Source organism: Empidonax traillii, unplaced genomic scaffold, assembly GCF_003031625.1.
Source record: "Empidonax traillii isolate 1590-97213 ecotype Southwest subspecies unplaced genomic scaffold, ASM303162v1 scaffold224:size737649, whole genome shotgun sequence".
Classification (NCBI taxonomy): domain Eukaryota; kingdom Metazoa; phylum Chordata; class Aves; order Passeriformes; family Tyrannidae; genus Empidonax; species Empidonax traillii.
In genome coordinates this window covers 462,829-486,102 of record NW_020955417.1, presented here as the reverse complement: position 1 = coordinate 486,102, position 23,274 = coordinate 462,829, and the positions used below count along the sequence as shown (strand labels likewise).

General features: G+C 43.2%; 2 protein-coding genes across 2 annotated transcripts; both read left to right on the top strand.

The window, feature by feature from the left end:
* Positions 1-5,533: 5,533 nt before the first annotated feature.
* Positions 5,534-22,686, top strand: SAA2 (serum amyloid A2). The gene is made up of 6 exons (XM_027887897.1): positions 5,534-5,729; positions 6,046-6,185; positions 6,486-6,624; positions 7,067-7,242; positions 20,920-20,928; positions 22,681-22,686. Exons 2-4 carry the CDS (start codon positions 6,080-6,082, stop codon positions 7,206-7,208), a joined length of 387 nt encoding a protein of 128 aa, XP_027743698.1. The 5' UTR covers positions 5,534-5,729; positions 6,046-6,079; the 3' UTR covers positions 7,209-7,242; positions 20,920-20,928; positions 22,681-22,686.
* SAAL1 (serum amyloid A like 1) lies at positions 7,528-16,930 on the top strand. Its single transcript, XM_027887896.1, has 12 exons — positions 7,528-7,702; positions 7,916-8,029; positions 8,803-8,886; positions 10,281-10,360; positions 10,759-10,818; positions 11,083-11,198; positions 12,297-12,480; positions 12,750-12,832; positions 12,981-13,169; positions 13,956-14,152; positions 14,647-14,739; positions 15,311-16,930. Exons 1-12 carry the CDS (start codon positions 7,586-7,588, stop codon positions 15,401-15,403), a joined length of 1,410 nt encoding a protein of 469 aa, XP_027743697.1. The 5' UTR covers positions 7,528-7,585; the 3' UTR covers positions 15,404-16,930.
* Positions 22,687-23,274: the final 588 nt, after the last annotated feature.

Here is a 23,274-nt window from a genome sequence, read left to right as displayed (position 1 = left end):
TGTTATGGTACCCTTTGTTTCCAACCCCCCCCTTAAATTATACAGACAGGGCTATTTGAAATACAATAATTGAGCCAAGTCTTAAAATGGGAAGGAAATATTTTTCAGTAGTGGATTAATGGTTAAAAATAATGTTGAACAGAAAAACTGTTAAACTACAAGCATGATATTTCTATATTGCCCCTATCTGTTTGTGCAATATGACTATAGACATCAGTTGTGATTTTCCAACAAACCTCAGGCCAGTGGAATCAGAATCAGAGTCATTTAAGTTGGAAAACATCCTAAAGATCCAATGTTAGCCTAACACTGCCCAGTCCACCACTAAACCATGTCTGTTAAGTGCCACATATGCACAACTTTAAAATGCCTCGGTAGGGATGGTGATTCAACCTGGTGGTCTGTTCTAGTACCTGACAACCCTTTTGGTGAAGAAATTTTCCTAATATCCAAATAAAATGTCTCCTGGTGCAATTTGAGGCCATTTCCTCTTGTCCTATCACTTTTGACTTGGGAAAAAGGAACTTACCCCCACCTGGCTACAACCTCATTTCAGGTAGTCACAGAGAGTGATGAGGTCTTCTCTGAGCCTCCTTTTCTCCAGGCTAAAGAACTCCACCTCCCTCAGCTGCTCCTCATATTGTGCTCCAAATGCTTCATCAGCTCTGTTGCCTTTCTCTGGCCTCGCTCCAGCACTTCAGTTTCTTGTAGTGAGGGGCCCAGAACTGGACACTCCCTCATCCTGCCTTAGACATGCTTCTTGTCTTTCTCTTCCTCATCTTGTTCCTTGGTCTTTGGCACAGTAGCATTCCTTCTGGAAAAGTTCCAAGGCTTATGAACAGCTTTGACTCATTTATATCAAGCCATGTGCCTGTTATGGCTGTTTTCTGAGTACATTTTCTACAGATAAAATGTTCTTTTCCTTGCTACAATCTTTGTCCATTGGAACTCTTGGCAAGAAATATTAAACAACATTTTTAGAAATCCTGTACAAAGGTACTAACAGGCCAAAGGCACCATCAAACCATATCAAAAGTGCTAAAAAGCTATGCTGAAATCCATATAATATGTATCTTAAGACATCGATGCCTATTGGCCTTCTCGGCCCTCTGGGCACAGTGCTGGCTCGTGTTCAGCCAGCTGTCGACCAGCAGGACCCCAGGTCCTTTGCTGCTGGGCAGCTTTCCAGCTGCTCTGCCCCCAGCCTGTAGTGCCATGTGGGGTTGTTGTGACCCAAGAGCAGGACCCAGCACTTGGCCTTGTTGAACCTCATCCAACTGGCCAAAACCAATGATCCAGCCTGTCCAGATCCCTCTGCAGAGCCTTCCTGCCCTCCAGCTGATCAATACTCCCACCCAACTTCTTCTTGTCTGCAAACTGAGGCTACCCTCCATCCCCTAAGCCAGGTTGTTGATAAAGACATTAAATAGGACTGACTCCAGTACTGAGCCCTGGGGAACACCACTTGGGACTGGCCACCAGCTGGATTTAACGCCATTTAACTCCATTTCCTTCCCTTCTCTGAGCCCAACCATCCAGCCAGTTTTTTGTCCAGTGAACAGTGCACCTGTCCAAATCATGAGCAGACAGTTTTTCCAGGAAAACGCTGTGGGAAACTGTCAAAAGGTTTCACTGAAGTACAGGTCAACTTTGGTAATTCAACAGTTAATTCTGACATTTTGGAAAGTGAGAGGACCACATGTCTTCTTTTAATATTTTTAAAAGCTGAAGGTTTAGATGAGTATTTTTAGATGGATGCTGTCAAGAAAGATGTCTTTTACATACCAGGTAGAATATGAAGATTAATAAAATTACTTGGATTTTATATCTCACTTACAGAACTGTGCCTTGTACCAGCACTCTGCATTTAATGCACCTTTGATTAAGTTTCTTTTTAGGCTTCTAATTTTGACTCTCATCACTGCCAGACTCATATTTTTAGCAGAGGGCAAACAGTATCTGGTCAGTATTTGACTTTCACAAATGTCATTTAAGGAAAAAGTTAATGCATTCATTGGAACTAAATTTTATTAACATTGATAATGTTATTATGAAATTACTTGAAAATATTTCTTTATAAAGCACCTTTATAATGCTTTTCATCAAAATAGGAGTTAATAATACAGCTTTCAGCTTTTTGAGAGATCCAGTCTGATGATTTCATCTTGATGTCAATAAAGATTTCACTGTGGAGGGTAGGTTATTTCGCTAGACAAAGTGAAGTTACAGGGAGCCAATTAGTGTCAGGCTTTCATCCACTAATAGTGCTGCTTGTGGAAAATCCAATTCAGAACTATTTCTCAGAAAGAAAACTTTTAAGTCTTTTGGGGTTTAGATTCTGACACTGGAAATAGAAGGATCTGTGCCATCAGAAACACCCCATGCCCTTACAGTAAGACTTAGAATGGATGCCAGGCACCTGCCAGATGCTGCTGGTGACTGTTCTCTTCCCTGCCAGGTGAGGTGCTGCTTTCTCAGTGCCTGTCCTGTTTATTTACCATGGTTCATACAGCTGTAGCTGAGTGCTCCTACTGCCTTCCTTACAGGAATTCCTGGCTTTCTGAGAATGTACCTGGCTTATCTCCATATGTAATGGTTTCCTTGTATTTTGTGTACGCATCAGTCTTTTGCTTAGTTCTGTGGGGGTTTTATACACTTGGTTAACTTTGAGTGTGGGTTGGGGTTTTTTGGTATTTTTACAATAAACCAATACTTTCTGGTCAGAGCCATTTTTTGTGTCAGAGTGGTCATATAGGTAACAGAATGGGAAGAGTTTGTTCAAATTTCATGTCTAAAGTGAGCTTGTGTTGATGATTTCCACTAACTTGGCTGTCAATAAAGAGTTTACTCTCCGAAGAAGAGTTGGAAAATCACTTTTTCCTATTCTGGATGAGTTTTGTTTCATCTCATATGGGTAAGGTGAAGAGACTGTGAAATTAAATGGTCTTCTGTTCAGAAGTTGCAGCTGCACAGAGCAAGGCCTTCCTCCTAAAGCTGTGGCCCCTAAACCAGCTTCTGTCAGCCAGCTGAGCACACACCACTGATGGCTCAAGCCAGTCTGTGCTGGGGCAGATGAGCTGCAGCTCATCCTTGGCTTTTGTGGGTGACTGATGGTGGAAGAAGGCCTTAAGAAGCAGAGATGAATAAAGGGGGCTTTGCCTGGAGCAGCTTTAAATAGAAACGGTGGTGGTGGTGTTTTGTTTTGTTTTTTAAAGACCCTCCTCAAACATTATTTCACTATTAGAATCATCATCAAAACGTCTGGGCAAATAAATTTTATTTCAGATAAATATCTGCATTTTCAATCTGTTTCTTGAAAGGAGTCAAGTTTGCAGTTGTTCTGCATCTATAAACCCGAGGTCAATGCTAGTAAATATTCTATACAAGAGCATGGCAAAACTCATGAGGTGAATTACTGCACATGTAAACTTAAAATAGTGTACCGTTCCTTCTCAGAATAATGAATACCAGCATCCGTGATTGGGCCTTAGCTGGGAATTCACCTTATTTCTCAATCTGATTTTCTCAGATTGCAAAATTGTGGAATGTTTGCGGAACATAGCTTGCATTTGTAGATATTTAGAATTAAAGGGTGACCAGTATGGGGTTGCTTTTTCTCTTAATTACATCAGGATTACACCAGTAAACAGTCTCCAGGCACCCTTCAGTGTGTTGTTTCCCCAGTGTGCACACACAGCCAGAGTTCTATTGCTGGGCCAGAAAGAAATACTTCATTCAGACCCTTCTCCATGCTCAGAGGAGCTTTGGCTGTTTCTGTTGTGCAAGCAGCAGTTTTGGCTGCAGCTTGTTTTCTGTGAGCCAGGGGTTGTGACCTGCAGTGCAGGCCAAGAGGATACGGGAAAGCAGAGCTCAGGCTGTTCCCTGCTGGAGGACAAAGCTGGAGTTTTATCTCGGTTACCATAGGGAGCTCCTGCATTTTTGTCACTACTGCTGTCCTTGTTGGAGAGGAGTCCAGGAAATACACTCAGGTCCCCTCCAGCACCTACCTTCTTGCAATTATGCTTATGTTTTGCTCTTTGCAGAAAATGTGGGTTTGGAGAGAGTGTGAAATGGGGCATAAGATTCAGAAATATCCTCTATAGTCCTAAATGTCTGAGCTCTTGTAGGAAAAAATACCACACGTCGTTTACGAAGGCAATGTGCTGTTCTAGGTCCCTGAGCAAAATTGCACATGCTTGTACCCCAACTTACAGGAGTAATTTTCCAGGGTTTGGTGTGTTGGTCTTTTTTGTTTGTTTTTGTTTTGGTTTTTGTTTGTTTGGTTTGGTTTTTTGTTTTTTAAAAATGAAAAGGTGACAGGGCCACTTGCAGCTAGTAGAGAAGGAATTTGAGCAATCATGCACTGTAAGGACATAGGTTGCAACATAGGTTGTGACTAGGATGTGAAAAGAGTTGCAGCAAAACATAGTTCCTGCAGTAACTGAGCTGTTGTTACAGAGGGAAGTACTGGTTTCATGGTTGGCAGGGGACAAAATTATATGTCTGCCCCCTCTTTTTGCAAGGTTCCCTTGTCCATTGGCTTAGAGTTTAGATTCTCAGTGCACATTGTTCCATTCAGAGATACAGAGTACTATAGAGTATCTGTTCTGCCGCTCCAGGCTGGTCTGTGGAAAATGTATCCTCTTAAGCAGAACTCTTGGCTGAAGTCCAGCGATGCCCAAGGAAAGTTGCCTGATGGCACTTCATTAGCTCTGTTGCACCTCTTGCACCTCATGCCTCTGCTCTGCAGCTCCAGCAGTGAATTGTTTAAAGTGACAGAGTTGTGAACTGGGCAATTACCTGTAACTCTTCTGAGGAGAAGGTAAAACACTCTCTTAGACTTGTTAAATCATGTCTGAGACCACACAACAGGGAGACTTTCTGCACACTCTCTACAGTGCAACTGCACTCGAACCTGGAGCTTTCTGCAGGGGGAGAGGGTTGTGTCTCTTGTTAACCAAGGGAAGCAAGCAGGCTCCCGAGCAGGGAGAGCACAGTAGGTACTCAAACTCTGAACCATGTCACTAGGGCCTGACAGTTAATATATAAGTCTTAAAATCTAGCAGAGTTGTTGCTGTATGGATCTGAACTTTCCCTTAGGTAAAACGTTTACTGCTGCATCAAAAAGTCTGCTTAGTTTAAGCTCACCTTAAGCCCCACTGAACCTCTGTTGCAGCAGGATAGCTGGAAGTCCCTTGAGAAGGATCTGTGAAAGCAACACCTCACATTTTCTATTTCATCAGCTCTGGGATTCATCTGGTCTTCCCAGCGTGCATGAGAAATTCACTTAGCAGTTCCTGCAACCCTTCTGGTAATGCAGCTGACTGTTGCTTGTGCACAGACACAGACATGACCTTGTGCTTCATGCAGACAACCAGGCACTTTCCCTTCCAAGCTCTGTCCAGCACAAGGGCCAAAAAAGGTGTCACCTTTAAGTCAAGTGTAACACTTCAAGCACAGAGAACTCTTCAGTCTTCAAGGCAGTTTCTGAGTCTGCTTGTTATGAGGAGCAAATAGTCCCATGGACTATGAACTTTCAGTAAGGTCAAGGACAGGTTTCCAGTAATGATTTACGTGTTTAAAGTGGGGTAGTGGTGGGGAATTCCCAGCCATGGGTATCCCCTACAGTTTCCTCTTTTTAGGGATTTGAATTGCTTATAAATACCGTCTCTGAGTCAGAGAGCACACGAGACCATCTCCACCTCCTTCAGCTTTCCCTTTCTGCAGTGGTGAGTGACATTCTGAATTTGTAAGTTATGCAGTGCTTTGAGCTGGTACTTGGGAACAGGACTAATGCTTCAGCATGGGGGGCTTCTCTGACAGGAGCAACAGGGAATGCTAGACTGCAAGTTTCTCATGTGCTTCTGTCTCTGTTGTGGACGCCTTAGCTGAGCTTGTGGTCTCACAGAGGACACCACTCCTTGTAGGGGCAGAAGGGGGCCCTGGGCAGCTGCCCTGGCACAGCTGTGGGTATGGTGGCACAGCTGTGGGTATGGTGGATGCTATGCCAGCAGTCTCTCAAAGGTGCTTCAGAACAATTCATCTCTCTGTCTCACAGCTCTGTCTTGGACTGGTAACCATGAGGCTCTGTGTCTGCTTCATGTTGCTCTCCGTTGTTCTGTGTGGAAGTGCTGACGGATTTGGACTGCGCAGAGCTGGACAATTTGTCCGGGATGCAGTGGGAGGTAAGCTGCTCTTACTGCAGACCCTCCTCTTAGGAACCCCCTCCCCAAGCAAGTTACCAATGGATGCAGCCTTCGGAGCTTTCAGATCCACAGTTGGTTTCTGATGCTGAAGAGGGCCTTGATCAGCCCCCACAGGTGCCTTCTGTGGGCAAAGCCTGATGTGGAGATGTGCCTCTCTGTTACTGCTCCTTTGGCCTTTCAGCTCCTTGGGCCTTTCAACGCCTGGCTGAAATGGTACTGAACTATTTCTGATGAGACTTTTTCAAGTCAACATCATTTCTATTTCTCCGCTTTCTTCAGGAACATGGGATATGTACAGAGCATACCGGGACATGCGTGAGGCAAATTATATAGGTGCCGACAAATACTTCCATGCTCGTGGGAATTATGATGCTGCCCGGAGAGGACCTGGTGGTGCCTGGGCAGCAAAAGTGATCAGGTAACAGAGTTTGCTTGGCTTGTGAACAGTTAGTTACCGGGGGCCAGGTATTCCGGCTGGAGTGAAGTCCCTTTTGACTTGTACTCAGCTTTTCACCCAGAAGAACAGCAGAGGGGAGGGGATGCAGTTCCTGTCTGGACAGCCTGTCTCTATAGGAATGGTGGCTCTCCTCCTACATGAGTGTGAGGCCTTTCTTCTTGTCCTCCCGAGAAGGCAGACTCCTTCCTCTGCATTTCTGGTCATAAGGAACTCTCTTACCTTGCTGGTTCGTTTCCCGTCGTAACAGTTACGGGTTCCATGGGGGCTCTCAGACAAGGATCAGGATGTGCTTGCATCTGTGCTTGAGAAGCACTGAGGAAAAGCTTGCTTTACGTGAGTGAGGAGATCCACACGAGGCTGAGCTCATGCGGTCGGTTCAGGTGACTTTTCTCCTTGCCCGCAGTGACGCCCGGGAGGGCTGGCAGAGCAGCGTGAGCGGCAGAGGCGCCGAGGACACCCTGGCGGACCAGGAGGCGAACAAGTGGGGGCGGAGCGGCGGGGACCCGAACCGATACCGTCCCAAGGGGCTGCCCAGCAAGTACTAGGACAGTCCCCTCGGCTCCTGTCACACCTCCCTTTGTACAGCCGAATAAAGAAATCCAACTGAAAACTATCCCCTCGTCTGCGAGCTTCCATCCTCAAGGGCCGCGGGACTGGGGGGGACGGCGCTGGGGCGGGGGCAGCGGGGCGGTGTGGGGGTGTCCCGGGGGCTGCCAAGGGGTGGGGTCTTGGGCGGGCGGGTCCTGGCACGGTCCCGGGGCGATCCCGGCACGGTCCCGGCGCGATCCTGGCACGATCCCGGCACGGCGCTGTCACGGCCGCGGGGGCGGCAGCGGCCGCCGGTGCCCAGGGGGCGCTGTGGGGCCGCGGGCGCCGCTCCGGCCGCGCCTCCTCTCTGTGCCCGCGCGGCTGTGGGGCAGCCATGGACCGTAACCCGTCGCCGCCGTGCAGCGATGCGGAGGAGGAGGAGGGGGACGCGGTGGGCAACACGGTGTACAGCAAGCACTGGCTCTTCAGCGTCCTCTCCCGCCTCATCGAGGTGCGGCGGCACCGGGAAGGGAGGGGGCCGGCGGGCCGGTGTCGGTCGGCGCTGGGCGGGTGCGGCGCGATCGCTCTTGGGGCCGGGGGGACACCCAGGGTCACACCCTGAGACACACCCGGGGGACACCTGCGGGACACAGCGGCTTCCGAGCCGTGCGGGGGGTTAGCCCGGGTCGTGTTCCCCTCACCCCCACACCCCGGCGTGTCCCAGGTCATCGCCCCCGCGGAGCCGGACCCCGCCGCCAGCCCCGAGGGAGCCCGGACGGAGCTGGACGAGGAGATGGAGAATGACATCTGCAAGGTGTGGGACATGTCGATGGACGAGGTAGGAGCGATGTTCTGCCCCGCAGAATCCTCCTGGACGTGGGAGACATCCGGGCTCGGTCAGCTCTCGGAATAGGCTTATTTCTCTCTAGCAATTGTAGTGCGCCCTACTGGTAAGCATAGCTTTCTCTGATAGATAGATAACCTTTCAAAGTTTGGCGACAGACTTGCAGTGGCGACGTAAGATAGCTTTTTGGTATTTTTCTCAACATTCTTAAATGCTGGGAGATATTCTCAAGTTATATATATATATATATATATATTATAAGATTATATGCTGGCTTGTTGAGATTTTTAAAAATAAACATGGAATATGTATCCTTTACTCCCAAATAGAGAACTCATCTTGTGTTTTAATGTGGTAAAATGAGAAGGAAATTTCTTTTGTATGGTCTGATCAGGTGCTAATGGCAACCCCTTCACTTGTTTCTTTTTCTACGTGTGGGTGATGTCATGTCTTAAAATGTGTTTACTGGATTCTGACTTAGTGTCTCTGACCCTCTGTTGGGATAAGGAACAAAAGAAATTCTCCTTGCAAATGTGACTTTTGGGCTCATTGTACAGCAAATCATTGGCATCCTGAATCACCAGAAGGGCTTGAGTACCTCTTCTCTCATTGAAAAGCAATGATATTGGTATTCACTGTTAGCAAATAGAATTTTTGTAGTGAGTTTTTCATCTCTTTGATCCAGTCCTTGTGAATTGAGAAAGGGTTTGATTTTGCTCTTGAAAATTGTAGAGGTCCATTTACTTCTCCATTCACTTTCTCCGCAGGATGTTGCTTCATTTCTTCAGGAGTTCAACGCCCCCGATATATTCATGGGAGTTTTTGCCAAATCAAAATGCCCTCGCCTAACTGTAAGTATGGGCTGTCAAAAAGCTGTAGTTCTGTACATTCATTTACTCTTACCTTCCTTCTCCTCCCACTGCATGTTTGAATGTATTAGGGGAAGCACAAGAAAACACAAAATCAAATTTTAGAATGCTTTTTTGCGGTGTTTTTAATGTGGTATCGATAATGCAATCAGTATTTCAGTGATGTTGAAGCTGATACAAGTCTGCTCAAATATCCTCACCTATGTAAACTGATGAGGGACTGAGTTTATCAATCCTAGTTACAAGACCTGTTATAAAAACCAGTAGCCTGGCCTTTTTTTCTCATCACTTGTTTTATGATTACTGAACAGAAATGGTCATGAACTTGTTTAGTCAGACCTGCAGAAGTGTGACAGGTTGACCCTGGCTGGACACCAGGTGCCCACTAAGTCTGCTCTATCACTCTCCCTCCTTAACTGGACAGGGAAGAGAAAATATAACAAAAGGCTCGTGGCTTGTGATAAGAACAGGAGAGATGGCTCACCCCTTATGGGCAAAACAGACTCAACTTGGGAAATTAATTTAATTTATTACAAATCAAATCAGAGCAGGATAATGAGAAATAAATTTCAAAAACACCTTTCCCCCACCCCTCCCTTCTTCCAAGGCTCAACTTCATTCCTGATTCTTTCCCTCTTCCCCTGAGTAGCACACGGAAACAGGGAATGGGAGTTGCAGTCAGTTTGTCACATGTTGTGTCTGATGCTCCTTCCTCCTTAGGAGAAAGACTCCTCACTTTTTTCCCTCTGCTCCAGCATAGGGTCCCTCCCATGGGAGACAGTTTTCCATGAACTTCTCCAACTTCAGTCATTCCCACAGGCTACAGTTTTTCACAGAGTCCTCCAGTGTGGATCCCCCATGGGGTCACAAGTCATGCCAGCCAACCTGCTGAAGAGGAGCATGGGCTCCTCTTTCCATTGGTCCACAGGTCCTGTCAGGATCCTGCTCCAGCACAGGATTCCTATGGGCTCACAGCCTTCCTTCAGGCACCCACCTGCTCCAGTGTGGGGTCCTCCACGAGCTGCAGGTGGATCTCTGCATCCCCAAAGACCTCCACATGCTGCAGAGGCACAGCTGCCTCACCATGGTCTGCACTACAAGCTGCCAGGGAATCTCTGCTCTGGCACCTGGAGCACCTCCTCCCCTTCCTTCTGCACTGACCTTGGTGCCTGCATGGCTGTTTCTCTCACATATTCCCTCTCCTCCCTTTGGCTGCAGTTGCTGTCATGCAGCAGCTTTTTCCCTTTCTGAAACATGTTACCCAGTGGGTGCTCCCACTGTCTTTGAACCTCTCTTACTTTTATCTTAGTGCTTTGGAAGTGAAATCTTGGACTACACTGCAGTTGCCTCATTAATACTGTGTTTTGACTTTTCAGGAAATCTGCGTGGGAATATTAGGAAATATGGCCTGTTTCCAGGACATATGCATGTCCATTAGTAAAGATGAGAATCTTGGGTAAGTGTAGATGTGCTTCATACTTGCACGAGTACTGCTTTTCTGGACTCATGATCATGAAATACGTGTTATAAAAGGATCTAAGTTTGCCTGCCATGCCTCATCTTTATTCACACCTTTTTGGCTGACTTTTTTTTTTTTTCATGGGAAGTGTTCAGTGAAGGAAAAAAGAATACAGAAAGAAAAAAAAAGATTTCTTTTTTTTAATCACTGGTGAAGTTCTTGAATCTTAGATTTCTAATTTGACAATCTTGAAACACTTAAAATGCATGTGTAGTTGGAAAAAGCTGTTTTTAATCTCAGAACATGGCTGCAGCTATGAAATTACCTTTTTATATCTGTTTTTTAAACAAGGATAGATTTTGTTAACTTTTTTTCCTTGCATTTTCTCCTTAAAGCCAAGTGCTATTGCAGCGTTTGTGTGATTCAGACTCCCCAACTCTTCTGGAAACAAGCAGGTAGGACATCTCAGAAATTAATGCATCGTTAGTGTAGTTCTGCTGTGTTCTGAGGCCTGGGAAGAAAACTGACAAATGGGCTCACTGTTTTATTCTCCTCTCATCCCCTCATCTTTTATTGTTTCTGCATTGTCCTGGAATCAGTTTACTGTGAGGTAGATTCCTGTTTCTGTCACACCATTCTCATTATTGTGGATTTACACTTGTACAGCTGAAATGAACTGAATTGGCTTCTAATTTATTAAATGGGGAATTCTTGTCTAGGTTGTTGTTAACTTGCCTGTCCCAGCCTGAGGTGGCCAATGTCTGGGTTGAGAGAATCCGAGAAAACCCTTCCGTGTACGACTGTGTTTGCTTTATCATGTCCAGCTCTACCAATGGTAAGTTGCCAAAACAAGTTGGGAATTAGTGGGCTTTTGCAGAAAAAAAAAAAAAAAAAGAACTGAAGTTTGCAGTTTCAAAGACAAATATTTTCAGTTGGGAGAATTTCTTGAAAATAAAGGGAACCTCATAAATTTAAAGGACACCGAAACAAACTCGTCCTGCCTTTGATGGTTTATAAATATATATAAAACCAATCAAAAAAGCAGGCACAGAGGAAGAAGAAAGCTCTGTAGGGAATCATAATAAGTGTAACAGAAGAAACTGTTATATTCCACAAGAAAGAAAAGGACATAGTCTTTGTTCAGGGATATACGTGTGTAATTTTTGAACCTTGAAAGGAGAACTAATTTTATTAGTTTTTTCCAAATATATGTATTTACTGTTTTTAAAACTGCCATCCTTGTGGAGTGGTGACTGGAGGAGTGATTCAGTTACTCTGAGTGGCAGCTGAACACTGCACAGGCTTTGGGTATACAGTCAGTAGTGTGCACCTCTCTTAGAACTAATTTATTAAAAACCACTTCAAGCCCTCAAAAATGCAAATACTTTGCATAGCATTTATATTTCATATCCAACTCAATTGTAACAGCAGTTATGAATTTGTCAAGGAGTCCTAATAATTTAGATTTTTAATTTTTTAAAAATTATTTTTATTAATGACAATGCTCAGAAATCGTGCTTCATCCAATTGAAACCACAGATCTACCTAAGTAAAATGCAGATTGGCAGGTGGAAGACTGGCATCAGACTGCATATCTAGGCAAAAATCTTGGAAAGTTTTTCTTCAGAAGCAGAAATTAGGACTTCTCAGGAATGTGAAGTCTCTTTCCAGAATAAAGTTCTTGCTTCACATATGGCAAGACAAGGTTGGAGATGTCAATGGGCTTTCCAACAATCCCTATTTATCAAACTGTTCAGCTGGTTTGTGCCACATAAAAGAATTCAACATAGCAACCCATAGTAGGTCACGAAGAAAATCAGTATATTTCAGTACTGAATTTACTCTGGATACGTGTATATATTAATGTTTTGTGAGCTGATTTTTGCCCTTCATCTTTAGTCTTGTTGAAATTTTTGCTTTCTCTCTTGTGCAGTTGACTTGTTGGTAAAAGTGGGTGAAGTGGTGGACAAACTCTTCGATCTCGATGAAGAGCTGATGTTAAACTGGATCAAAAATGGCACTTGCCAGTCTGTGGGACCATCTGTAGATGATTCCCCTGAAGAACTTCCAGATTTTAAGATTGTTCCTTGTATACTTGAAGCAGCCAAACAAGTCCGGTATGTGAGATTTCTTTTCAGTTTCATGGCTGGGGAGGCTCATTATAACCTTGTGTCTGAACATCTCGATTTTAGTGGGAGCAGCTCAATTTGACGGATCACTAGAATACATTTTCCTGTACTTACATAATTTGAAATGAGTCAAGTAGTTTGTTAGCAAAGAGAATGGCAGTGATTGCTTACAGGCTTCTATGTGTCCAGAACACACAGGGTATAAACCCAGTAATTGGCTCTTTAACATGTCTTTGTTTTTTACTTGTCCTATGTAGATCAGATAACCCAGAAGGACTTGATGTTTATATGCATATCCTGCAGCTCCTGACTACGGTGGATGAGGGGATCCAGGCTATTGGTAAGACGCTTGAATTGCTATGTGTGATGGGACCCAGAGTGGCCAGAACTTCTGGATCATCAGATCTTTAATGGGGAGAGAAGTAATTCACCTACCTAGATTAAATTTGTTGGGTTGGTGGGTTCTCTTTCTTTCTTTCTTTCTCAAGTGCAGGCTCCTGATGGAGGAAAAGAGACTTGGAGTTTGCTTTATGACCTCGTTTGCCAGGAGCTTTGCCAGCCAGATGATCCGCCGATCATTGTGCAGGAGCAGAAGACTGTATTGGCCTCTATTTTGTCCGTGCTGTCTGCAATGTTTGCTTCACAGACAGAGCAAGAATACACCAGGATGAGGAAAAGCAAGTTGTGCTTTTTTCTGTTCTTTTTTTTTTTTTTTTCATTTAAAGTTATGTTCACAACTGACTTTATGTGGTGTGAAAGGGGGTTCAATTAATTGACATATTTGAATACAGTAAGACTCTTTACTGGTCACTCAAAAGCACACCTAGCCCAAAGTTCAGTTACTGGATGTCTATGAAGAGTTACAGTGCCAGAATCTACAGGTTCTGCTCAGTCTGCTCTGTTTGGTAAATTAATGAAAATTACAGAATTCATCTTTGCTAAAATATGATGACTTAATAGTAATTTTTGTTTGTTTGTTTGTTGTTTTTAGTAGGGGGACATTCTGCACTTACTTAAATCCATCTATCCCTTTTTACTTTTCAATTCATGGATGAGTCTTCAGAATTAAAAGCCTATCTTGGGAATGGGAGTCAGGGTCATTTGCAGGAGAAAGACGTGTGAGTTTGGCTTGTCAGATAGGATTATCTGGATGTAAATTGAACATACTACCCCCGCTGGGTTACTACTAAAGACATTTTCCTTCTCATACTCCTTACCACTGGCATATAGTTTTTATAGATACAGATGAGCTTGCAGGAAAAATGGTCAGGGTTTTCTACTGCATTTCCACTTGCTTCTCTTAATGATCTCAGAATGAGTAACAAAACACAGCCCTGTCAGAATATACATTCCTGTAGCTTTTGTGCAAAATCTGGTGGCGTGTTTCAAAATTCTAATGTCTTGAAAGGACGGGAAAGAATTTTCAGTGTTCAAATTCAATTTTCTTGTTACTTTGTATTAAGATATGCCTCTGATTGGGAGCTTGATTCGTATCTTACAATACATGGAGGGCTGTGGGAAGAGAGCTGTTGATAACTCCAAGGAGTCCAAGGAAGAAGAGACTGGAAGGACTGAAATAAATGAGGAAGATTTCCATTTAAAAATTTTGAAGGATATTTGCTGTGAATTACTTTCCAACATGCTTCAAGAACTAACCAAGGTAAGAATAAACAAAATTCTAAGAGGGATTTCTGCAGCTAAGAAAAAAGATGTTAATGTGGGCATTTTTCTGTGCAAGTGTATTTGCATACTGGGAATTCCTTAGAGAATCAGTCAGGAGGTAAGTAGCAATGAGTGTGTGAGACGGCAAGGACACGGGTTTTCAGGGCCAGGATTCTGTATGATAAATTTTCTAGGTGTATGTTGCCATTTCTTTTGAATGAAAGTCAATTTATTTTAAGAGAGGGAAATACTATCAAACTCGCCTTCTGAGCTGGACGTTTTTTATTATGGAAGCATTCAGGTTAAGAGACTTGCGATGTGTGAGCTTTCACACCTTTTTGTGTCAGCTATGTCTGGCTTTCTCTGAGAGCTGTAAGTTCTGGTTGTTTCACCCATTTTTAAGAATGAAGCACATACTGTGCACAGTTTTGAGTTTGTTCTTCTGACAACTGCTGATGACATGCTTGTTGTATTTCTCACTTTATTTTGCAGGAAAATACATTAGAAGGACTGCACCAGGGACATTTGAATGAACAGACGTGTTCCTGTGCATTTCAGAACCTCTTACCTCTGTATTTTGCATCGGTGAGTATATGACAAGGCCTGTGACAGAGGTGAAAAAATACTGCTCGGGTGGCAAGACCTTTCCAGATCCCATGTACAAGCAGGACAGAATTGCACAGGCACAGGTGCCACACCATTCCCATTCCAGGCAGTCCTACCCCTCTGTCTTTTCTGCCTTACATTAGCCAAAGCTTTGCCAGGACCATCAGCTGATGCAAAGGTCAAACTGTGCTGCCATGAATGGATGTCCAAAAATTTATGCTGGCTGAAAATTTGTCCTGTATGTTTTTGTAGAAGAATTATTCTAAATATTTTTCATAGGGAGCTTTTGTTTGTGTACTCTTAAACAACAAAGCAAGAGCTTGGGGAAGGTGGTAATGTTTCAAGATTTAGGCTGACTGAAAACGTGTGGTGTAGGAGGAAGGTAGCTACTGTGGAGCATTTTCCATTATTCATTGCAGTGGCTGCTGCTGGCTGCTCTTGCTGGGAAGGCACAGAAATAGAAAGACCCCCTGTAAGAATTTGTAAGAATTCTGTGTTCCATGCAAATTGGTTTTTTTTTCTTTTTGTGTGTGTGTTTTATTATTTCCAGGTGGAGAGTTTCCTTGAAGTCCTGCGTGAGGCTGACCAGACACTTGCTGACAATCTAGAAAAACGTTTCCCAAGCCTGAAGGTTCACACGTAAGAATGTACATGGACTGTTTTCCTTCTTTGGAATGAAGATTTTTGACTGTTTCATTACAGCGTTTCATAAATCAAGTTTTCAGTAAACGCAAGAGAATGAGGCAACCTCTTTACCACCAAGTGGCTTTTAAGAAATGTTGCAGGTAGCTCTGATTAACCTAGGATTAATCTGGTCTGCATGGGGAAGGAAATTGCTGTAAATTCAGTCTGCATCTTGTGTCCTGTTTGCTTTGGTAATGAGAGACTGTTGATTTCTAATTGCCCTCCTGCAGAGTAGTTTTCTTTGAGTAACTCTCGATTCTGTGCTTTTCAACTTTAAGTTGAAACAGCAAAATGAATGAAATGCACCAAGTAGTTTTTTACCATGGTCCTAGTTTCTTTCACATTGCAAAAGGAGGCAAAAGGAGGGTTGTTCAATGGAAAATCTCCTTCAAGCACCTGATAAAAACAGAATGAACTTATACAGAGTTTTTTGGGGTTTTTTTTTAGATCCTGTCAGTACCTTGAGCAGGTATTGTAACACAAGTGTTTCATCCTGCTCTTTTAAAATCTTCACACTTCTCTCACTGAAGCCTCTTCTACATTGCAGCTCTGAGCTGTGGTGTCTCAGTCCTGTGCAGTTCAAAGGATTTGAGAATATTGTTACCAATGGTCTGTGCTGCAGCTTCCAGCCACTGCAGTCAGTTAAGAGTTTTAGGGCAGGTTTGAATTTAATCCCTGGCATACTTGCAGGCTCTGCTTTTTTACTGCAGTCTGTGCTTCAGTTTAGGAATATAACATACATTGGTTCTTTCCTCGTTCATTTATTGTATAGATTATCTCTGAATGACACAAGAAATGCCACATTTTTCAGGGGAGCTTAAGTGTTAGGTCACTTGCAGCAAATTCAGTCTACGGTCTTCTAGAAATCCCACTTTTAATTATATGATGTTTTAACTGCATTGCATTTTTAGAGCCTGTGCCTGCCTCCAGTGCAGCTAAAATGTTTTGAGTCTGAAGAGACAGTACAGCAGCTTTGCTGTTTCTGTAAATGAGAGTGGAAAACAATTGTTCTTTATTAGATTTGAGATGTTAAAGAAAATGGGAACCAGAGCATAGAGAATAACTTAATGCTGTATACACACATTCCCTGGCTCTCCAGGTTTTTACAGACTTTAGGTATTGTGCTGGGCCATGTTTTGTTTGCCCCGAGTTACCTGGACACATGATACAATGCAGTATGTGTATATGTATATAACCTGTTCGTCCCAACTTCCAGTTTTCAAAGCCAGTGGAATTTAATCATTCCCCTGGGCTGCCAGCAGCATCTCAGCTGTCAGCAGAGGCTTTGGAATTACAAATCTCTGACTTGTGTCACCAAAAAGAATCGCCATGGTTTCGATCAGCTTTTGTACGCTGTGTTTGTTGGAGCCAACTGGTGGCTGTGAATCGGATGACAGCATTTTTCATACTACTTTGACAGTTTTTGGATATTTTCTTAAACCTACAGATTTGTAATAAAGTTTCTTTTTTTAAAACCTCCCCTGTATGCTTTCCTTCATTCTAGTGTCATTATATTTGTTTTCTGAGCCACTGGAAATGCCTATTACTCTCAGGTGTGTCAGTTGTAAGGTGAAACTCTTCATAATGTCTCTGTTGGCCTTCACTGAATATTTATTTTAACTCTCTGTTGCTTTCTTTGCATAGTCACTTTTGTATCTGGAGGTTAATATGCATCTCATCCAGTAGTTAACATTTTTTTGAGCTTAATTATCCCCTGGTGTATCATAAGTGTCTTTACGATGGTCCAACATAGTGAAGAATTATTTCTGGTTTGCATCTTGTGAAATTCATTGCAGTTGAAATTTTGCAGCAGCTGTGTAAATGTAATATACAAAAAAGCTGAGACAAGATCTGTTGTTTTATTTTGTTCTTTCTTCTTTTCAATACACTAAGATCCAGCGTTGGCTGATGAATTCTTAAATATGGCATCACTGATTTCCGCAATATATAATCCGATGCCCCTCGAGCAGTAGAAAAAAATGACTGATGTCATATGGGAAACCAGGTGGGTCCCATCCTCCTGCTCATCTGCAATAGAAGAAGCTGTAGGAATGGTCACTCAGCCTTACTCCAGCAGAACGATAATTCAAGTATGCTGGGAATTTTTATCCTTGATAAACATGGTGACACAGAGACTGGATTCTGCCTCTGCCCCACCAAGCAGCAGCACTTGTGGGGTGGGGGCTGCATGGGTGGGGCAGCACTGCCCGTGGGAGCAAGAGGCTGGTGCCAAGGTGAATGCAAGGTAACTGTGCCAAGTTTTGGGGTTCAGATGGGAAAGGAACTGTTTGTGGGAGCAGGTGGATGATACGTTTGGAAATGGTGCATGTGTATTTCATCATCCTGCCAGCAGGGACCTCCCTCAGCCTGTGCTTCCTGACCATCGTGTGTCTGCGTATTTGGTGGTGTTGGGGTTTTTTAGGGAGGTTGAGGAGGGCTAGGGAGGTGTTTGGTTTTTGGGTTTGTTGTGTTTTTTTGATTCCCTCTCCTAGCCATTCTTTGACACCCACTGGCAAGCCAGACCTCTCTGGGCCAGTTGATTCAGAGCAGAAGGATATTTATCTACAAGCAGGTGAGCAGACCAGAGATCTGGTTAACTCTGTAACATCCTCCTTTGGGGAAAAAGGAGAAGTACTTGTCAATGCTTTGTGCAGAACTCTGAACTAAGGTGGGTATCTGAAGCATTGAACTAAAGTAGCTGGAACTCAGTCCTCTTGGACAGAGCTGGATGTGATTTGTGGCATAAGAATACCTGGAAAATTGAGGCAGAAAGCAGACTGCAAGGCCTTATTAGGTTTAATAGATCCATATAATAATGTCATTCAAAGGATTCTTTTGACTAACCTTTTATATATATTTGGCATCTTTATCCCTCACAGTAACTTTTTCCTGGTGGGACAAAGCACCGTAAAACCAAATAAATTTGGAATGTATGGAAAAAAGCAATGACAGAATGCTTCATCTGTTCCCTTGGCAGTGCAAGGAGATGGTTGCTGCTGTTGACACTCATATTGCAAACCTGTCCTTTCTGGCAGACTAAACCATGAAACCTGATATGCTGGAAAGTTCTTTTCTGCTCTTCTCCATATCCATGTCACTCTGCTCTCTTAATTTTCTGTCACTACTTTTTTAGTTCATATTTTTTTAACTGCCGTGGCGATTCCTTTTTCTGTAAGACTATGTGTTGTCACAACCGACCTGTTATAACCACCTTACCCTGAAACTGAGTTGAATGCAAAAGAATAAAATACAATCTTTATTTGTAAGTCAAGCATCTTCACAGTTTCTTACACTGGCATTAAAAGCTATGGATGTGTTAATGTGGTTTTGCTTGCTTTGAAAAGTCTCTGTTCTTTTCCACTACCCTTATTTTGGCTGCTACTGGGAGTTATAAAAGCAGCAGTATCTCTGTTGTATTTTTCACTGAGGAATTTGCCTTTTTCTTCCTAGAGCAGGATCTCTTGGTGACAGCAGTTCCCTAGCATGTCTTTTATTTTCCCCTCAAAATTAAATGTTGTCCTTTTTTTTTACCTTTATAATGCTTGCTGTTTGTTTTGTGGGAGATGACGATGAAATTCACGTGCTCTGCCCAAGTCAGTGAGAAAGGAAGAACCTGCTACACCTGGGGCCAGGACCAGTCTGCTGTAATGTTATACAATTTCTCAAAGATCCTTCATGTGAAGGCAAGCAGAAGCAGCGAGGGGCTGTGCTTTGCTCCCCGTCAGCCCTGCAGTGAGCGAAGCCCCTCAGTCAGAGCCGACGAGGCGTGAGCTGAGTGAATCTGACATCACCAGGCTGGCAAAACAAACCAGGTTATTTCCAATAGCTCTCAGCAGAGGCTTTGCAATGGGAAATACTGCTCCTATTCATCCTTTTATTTGCCTCCCTGATTCAATTACTTACCTCTTTTTCAAAAAAATAGTTATATAACGCAAGGAGCTGACATCTAAGATTGGTAATGGAACAGTTTTGCTTCTGAGCTGTTACTGAGAAGAAAATGAACAAATGCAGGGAAAACCCACTGGGGTTCCATTTTCTTTCTTTCTCCTGGGTCACTGGGAGTTAGCTGCATGTCTTAATGATGTCTCAGTAAAGTCTGAGAGCTGAAATGTATACAGACTACTGCAAAAGAGCATGCTTGAAAAGGTAAGTGGTAGGATGCTGTGAAGAAAAATCAGGCAGTAACACTAGAGAAAGAAAAGAGATGAAGGCATACTGGAAAGAAGACAGGGGAAAAAATTGGAAGAATTATGGCAAAGAAGACAAATAGTGTGCTGTTGAATGAGAAAGGTATTAAATATGGGTAACTATGTTAGCATTCTAGATCTGTCCAGGTGCAATGGCTGATGTACTTCACCTGTCAAAGGTCTAACATCGGTTAAGTTTTCTGTTTTCAAAGCTGAATCTCCTTTGCAGTTTTTCCTGTTTTTGTGGAAATGAGACACCTTTAAGGTGAATGTGAGGTTCTAAAAACTACAGGTGGGCAAACTAGTATTGCTGGATTTATTTACTTTTTTTAAATTGCCCACCCACTCCCCTTGCTTTTTTGCTGATAGGGTGGGGCTCAGGAAGCCGAATCATGATGGAGGTGAGGCAGCTTCAGGTGTTTCAAGAGCTTGCCTGGCACAGATCTTGAACCTGCCAGAGGTGAGGTGTGGAAGCACAGTCCTGCAGGTTGTGTTGCACATTGGCATGGGATGAGCACAGCAGACTGCAGTGTACTCCTCGGCTGATAAGTAGGTAGGTACAAGGGGAAGGGGCCTGCCCGATGCCTACCTGGAAAACTCAATCCTGCTAGGTCTGGAATGGCTGTTGGCACGAGTAAGAACCCATAATCTTGAATTTTGCTTCAGTCTTCTTGTGTGAAAACATTTTTTACCCAAAATTAAAAAGTCTGTGTGATTAATATACTTTGTTACTACTGGGATTGATATCCAAGCCTCGATGTAACCTCCTTGTACATCCATGGCGGTTTCTTTGTATGTGTGGAGTAGGCACAGTAACCAACTGCTTGTTTGTGCCTCTGGTAACTTAAATCCCGTGTTGGCACTTGCCCCATTTATGTCCCTTCATCCAGTTTCCAAGAAAATCTTAGAAAAGCAAATGTGTTGCAATGGTGGCAGTTAATTATTCTGTGGGTTATGCAAACTTCATTTTAATTTTGCAATGAGCTTGTATCAATATTATTTTTGTTGTCATGCATATAATTTTTTGTGACATCTCTGTTTAAAGAAGTTGTAACTTTAACAAGCCATCTGTTAACCTTACACAGAAAGGAAATGCTTTTGTCAATTACTCTAATGAAATCAGAAAAATCATTTCCTGGTCTCCAGTCGTAGACCAGTCACCCTATCTTCTGTCAATAAGAGGATATTGAACCATACAGGAAAATCCAGGCACACTTTTATCCTGCTCTGAAATACACCCATGATGTTGTAGCCAGTGATGTCAGAAGGTTTTATTTTTAATTAAAAAGCCTTTGTAGTGCAAAATTCTTTTATTCAACATCAGAGAGTTTCCTTGTTAGTCAGGTGGGAAGGCTGGACACGTGAACCATGGGAAGACATTCTGAGTTTATGCCAGCCTGACTAGCAAAGATTTTGATTTAATGACTTAAGAGAGTCTAAAAGAAAGAGAAACATTCCACCCTGCGTGGGAATAAACAAAACTGCACAATGACTCCATTTTGTCATTTGTGGTGAAGCCATTAGAATTGGCTGAATAGGAGGAGGAGGAGTAGAGGACAGAAAAGTCTGGAATAATAGGAAAAGGAAAAATGAATGGTGAAAGCACAGAAGAGCAAGAGAAGAGCAAGGGAAGAGTCTGTAGATGGAAGACATTTATGAGGAGACAAAAAGAAACACAGGAAATTGTCTATGAGCTGACAAGTGACATAAATCCAAGGAAAGTCCTCGGGGGACCTAAATGTATTGGCACTGGGCAATGTGAGCTGCCCATAAGCCCAAATGAAGGGAAGATTTGTCATTTTCATTCTCTTTCTCTTGGAATAGGTCTCATGGCTCCTAAAAGGTATGGGAGATAAATGCAGAAGATACTGGAATGGGGTTGCTCTAGAGTGGAGCTGGAGTTGTTGGTGGTACAAGGGACAAACCCAGCAAAAGCAGCCAGGTGCAGCCCCAAAAAGCAAACTTCTTGCTGCCTTCCTGCTTCTCCAGCCTTTCTGGACACCAGAGCAGGTAGGCAGGGACAGCATCCAGCAGTGTGTCAGGGTAGCATCTGTGCACATGCGCTTTTGAGCCCACCCTGCTTGCTTCCCTCTGTGACCAGTGTTCTCAGTGATGAACTTGAGGATCAGAACCAGATCTTTTATTGGAGTGTTACCAATAACTTTCACCAACGGATCTGGAGTCAACCCTCAAGATGGAAGTATTGAAAATAGTCACAGTGCTACTCTACAGCTGTCATCTTGCATTAGAAGAGCTTTTATAATGCAGTACCCTCTGTGAGGTAGACTTATTTTTGGTCCACAGTGTAAAGGTTGAGCGTGCTTTTTTGGAAGAACTTGCTGAATGTGACATAGCATGATGTGACTGCCCATTCAGGGTTAAGAAACTGCTGTCATGATTTAATTAACCGGTTGTTCTGCTGATCCCTGAGTTTACTTAGACTTGAAAGAAGTAAACATGATTAAACTAAACAAATGTTTTTCCTTCTCACACATGCTCTGATCCCTTTTGCTTCTTCCTTGAGATAACAAAAAGCTTATGAATAGCAGCTTCATTTGTCTTTGTTGTTGTTGTTGACCTGATGCAGAAGGCTGGCAGGAGGAAGATTATGCACAGGCGCAGTATGTGCATGGCATCAGAAGAACAGGACACATGGGTGTTTGAAACGATTTTTTAAAAATTTGAATTCCTATTAAATTCCTGTGTTAGATTGGCAAGAGGATAAAAATGTCAAGGGTTAGGTGTTGCCTGTCACAGGTCAAGATAATTTTGACAAAAAGTAGTAATGTTCGAGTTGAAACCTTATCAAAGCAGAGGAAAGAGATAAAAGAGTTTTGAATTCAGTTCTCAGTTTATCCAAAGGCTTTTTGTATGTAACTGCCTTAACTGCATAAGCTGCATAACCCCTCGGTGCCTTGGGATGTGATTCCCTGGCAGATCTGGGTTGTTTCCCACCAGCCTGTTCAGTTGTAGTGCTCCTTGTCTGCCTGTTTGGTTTTGGGAGCACAGTCACAAATTTACGGTGGTTTCTTTGGCCATAGACAGAGAGCATCATGTAAAAGCACATCCTTGTCCAAATGTAGGCTTTCTGCTTCCCCTTGAATGGAGCTGTTTCTGCTGGCAGCTTGGGCTTCCCCTCTCCTAACACCTCGCCTTCTTTTCCAGCTCTTCATTTCTAGTGTCTGTGCTGGAGAGGTTTGTGAAGGGAGGTGTAATAACGTCACAAAACAGTTCCCTTATTACATGTGCTTATGTCATGTGTTTGTCGTTCACAAATGACCCAGCAAGGGGCTGTGCAGATGTCACCTACGGTGTGCTATGCCAAATTTACCAGCAAATCTCTCATAACTACTTTTACTGTGTAATTTTTCAGGTGAAATTACACCCATGTTTCAGGAAGTTAATTCCAGACTATATTTTTTCATAATTGTAGTAATGGTTAAGAGAAAGTGGGTGAAGAAGCTTAAAAGTGAAAAATACCCTAACTATTTAATCACCTTTGTCCTCTGGAGCAATTCTGACATCAGTCAAACTAAAGCTGATTAAACATATTTGCTCTTGACTAAAAACAAATTTAAAAATAAGCAAATCCAGGTAGTTTGCCAGATATTAAAAATTAGTTGACTCATCCAGAATGAACATT

Bases quoted from the DNA above. Each gene is read 5' to 3' on its own strand.
- SAAL1 (XM_027887896.1), top strand. From the start codon at position 7,586: ATGGACCGTAACCCGTCGCCGCCGTGCAGCGATGCGGAGGAGGAGGAG. The intron at 10,361-10,758 runs GTAAGTGTAGAT...TTCTCCTTAAAG, and splicing joins AGTAAAGATGAGAATCTTGG to CCAAGTGCTATTGCAGCGTT. The intron at 13,170-13,955 runs GCAAGTTGTGCT...CTTTGTATTAAG, and splicing joins ATACACCAGGATGAGGAAAA to ATATGCCTCTGATTGGGAGC.
- SAA2 (XM_027887897.1), top strand. From the start codon at position 6,080: ATGAGGCTCTGTGTCTGCTTCATGTTGCTCTCCGTTGTTCTGTGTGGA. The intron at 6,186-6,485 runs GTAAGCTGCTCT...CGCTTTCTTCAG, and splicing joins TGTCCGGGATGCAGTGGGAG to GAACATGGGATATGTACAGA. The intron at 6,625-7,066 runs GTAACAGAGTTT...CCTTGCCCGCAG, and splicing joins TGGGCAGCAAAAGTGATCAG to TGACGCCCGGGAGGGCTGGC.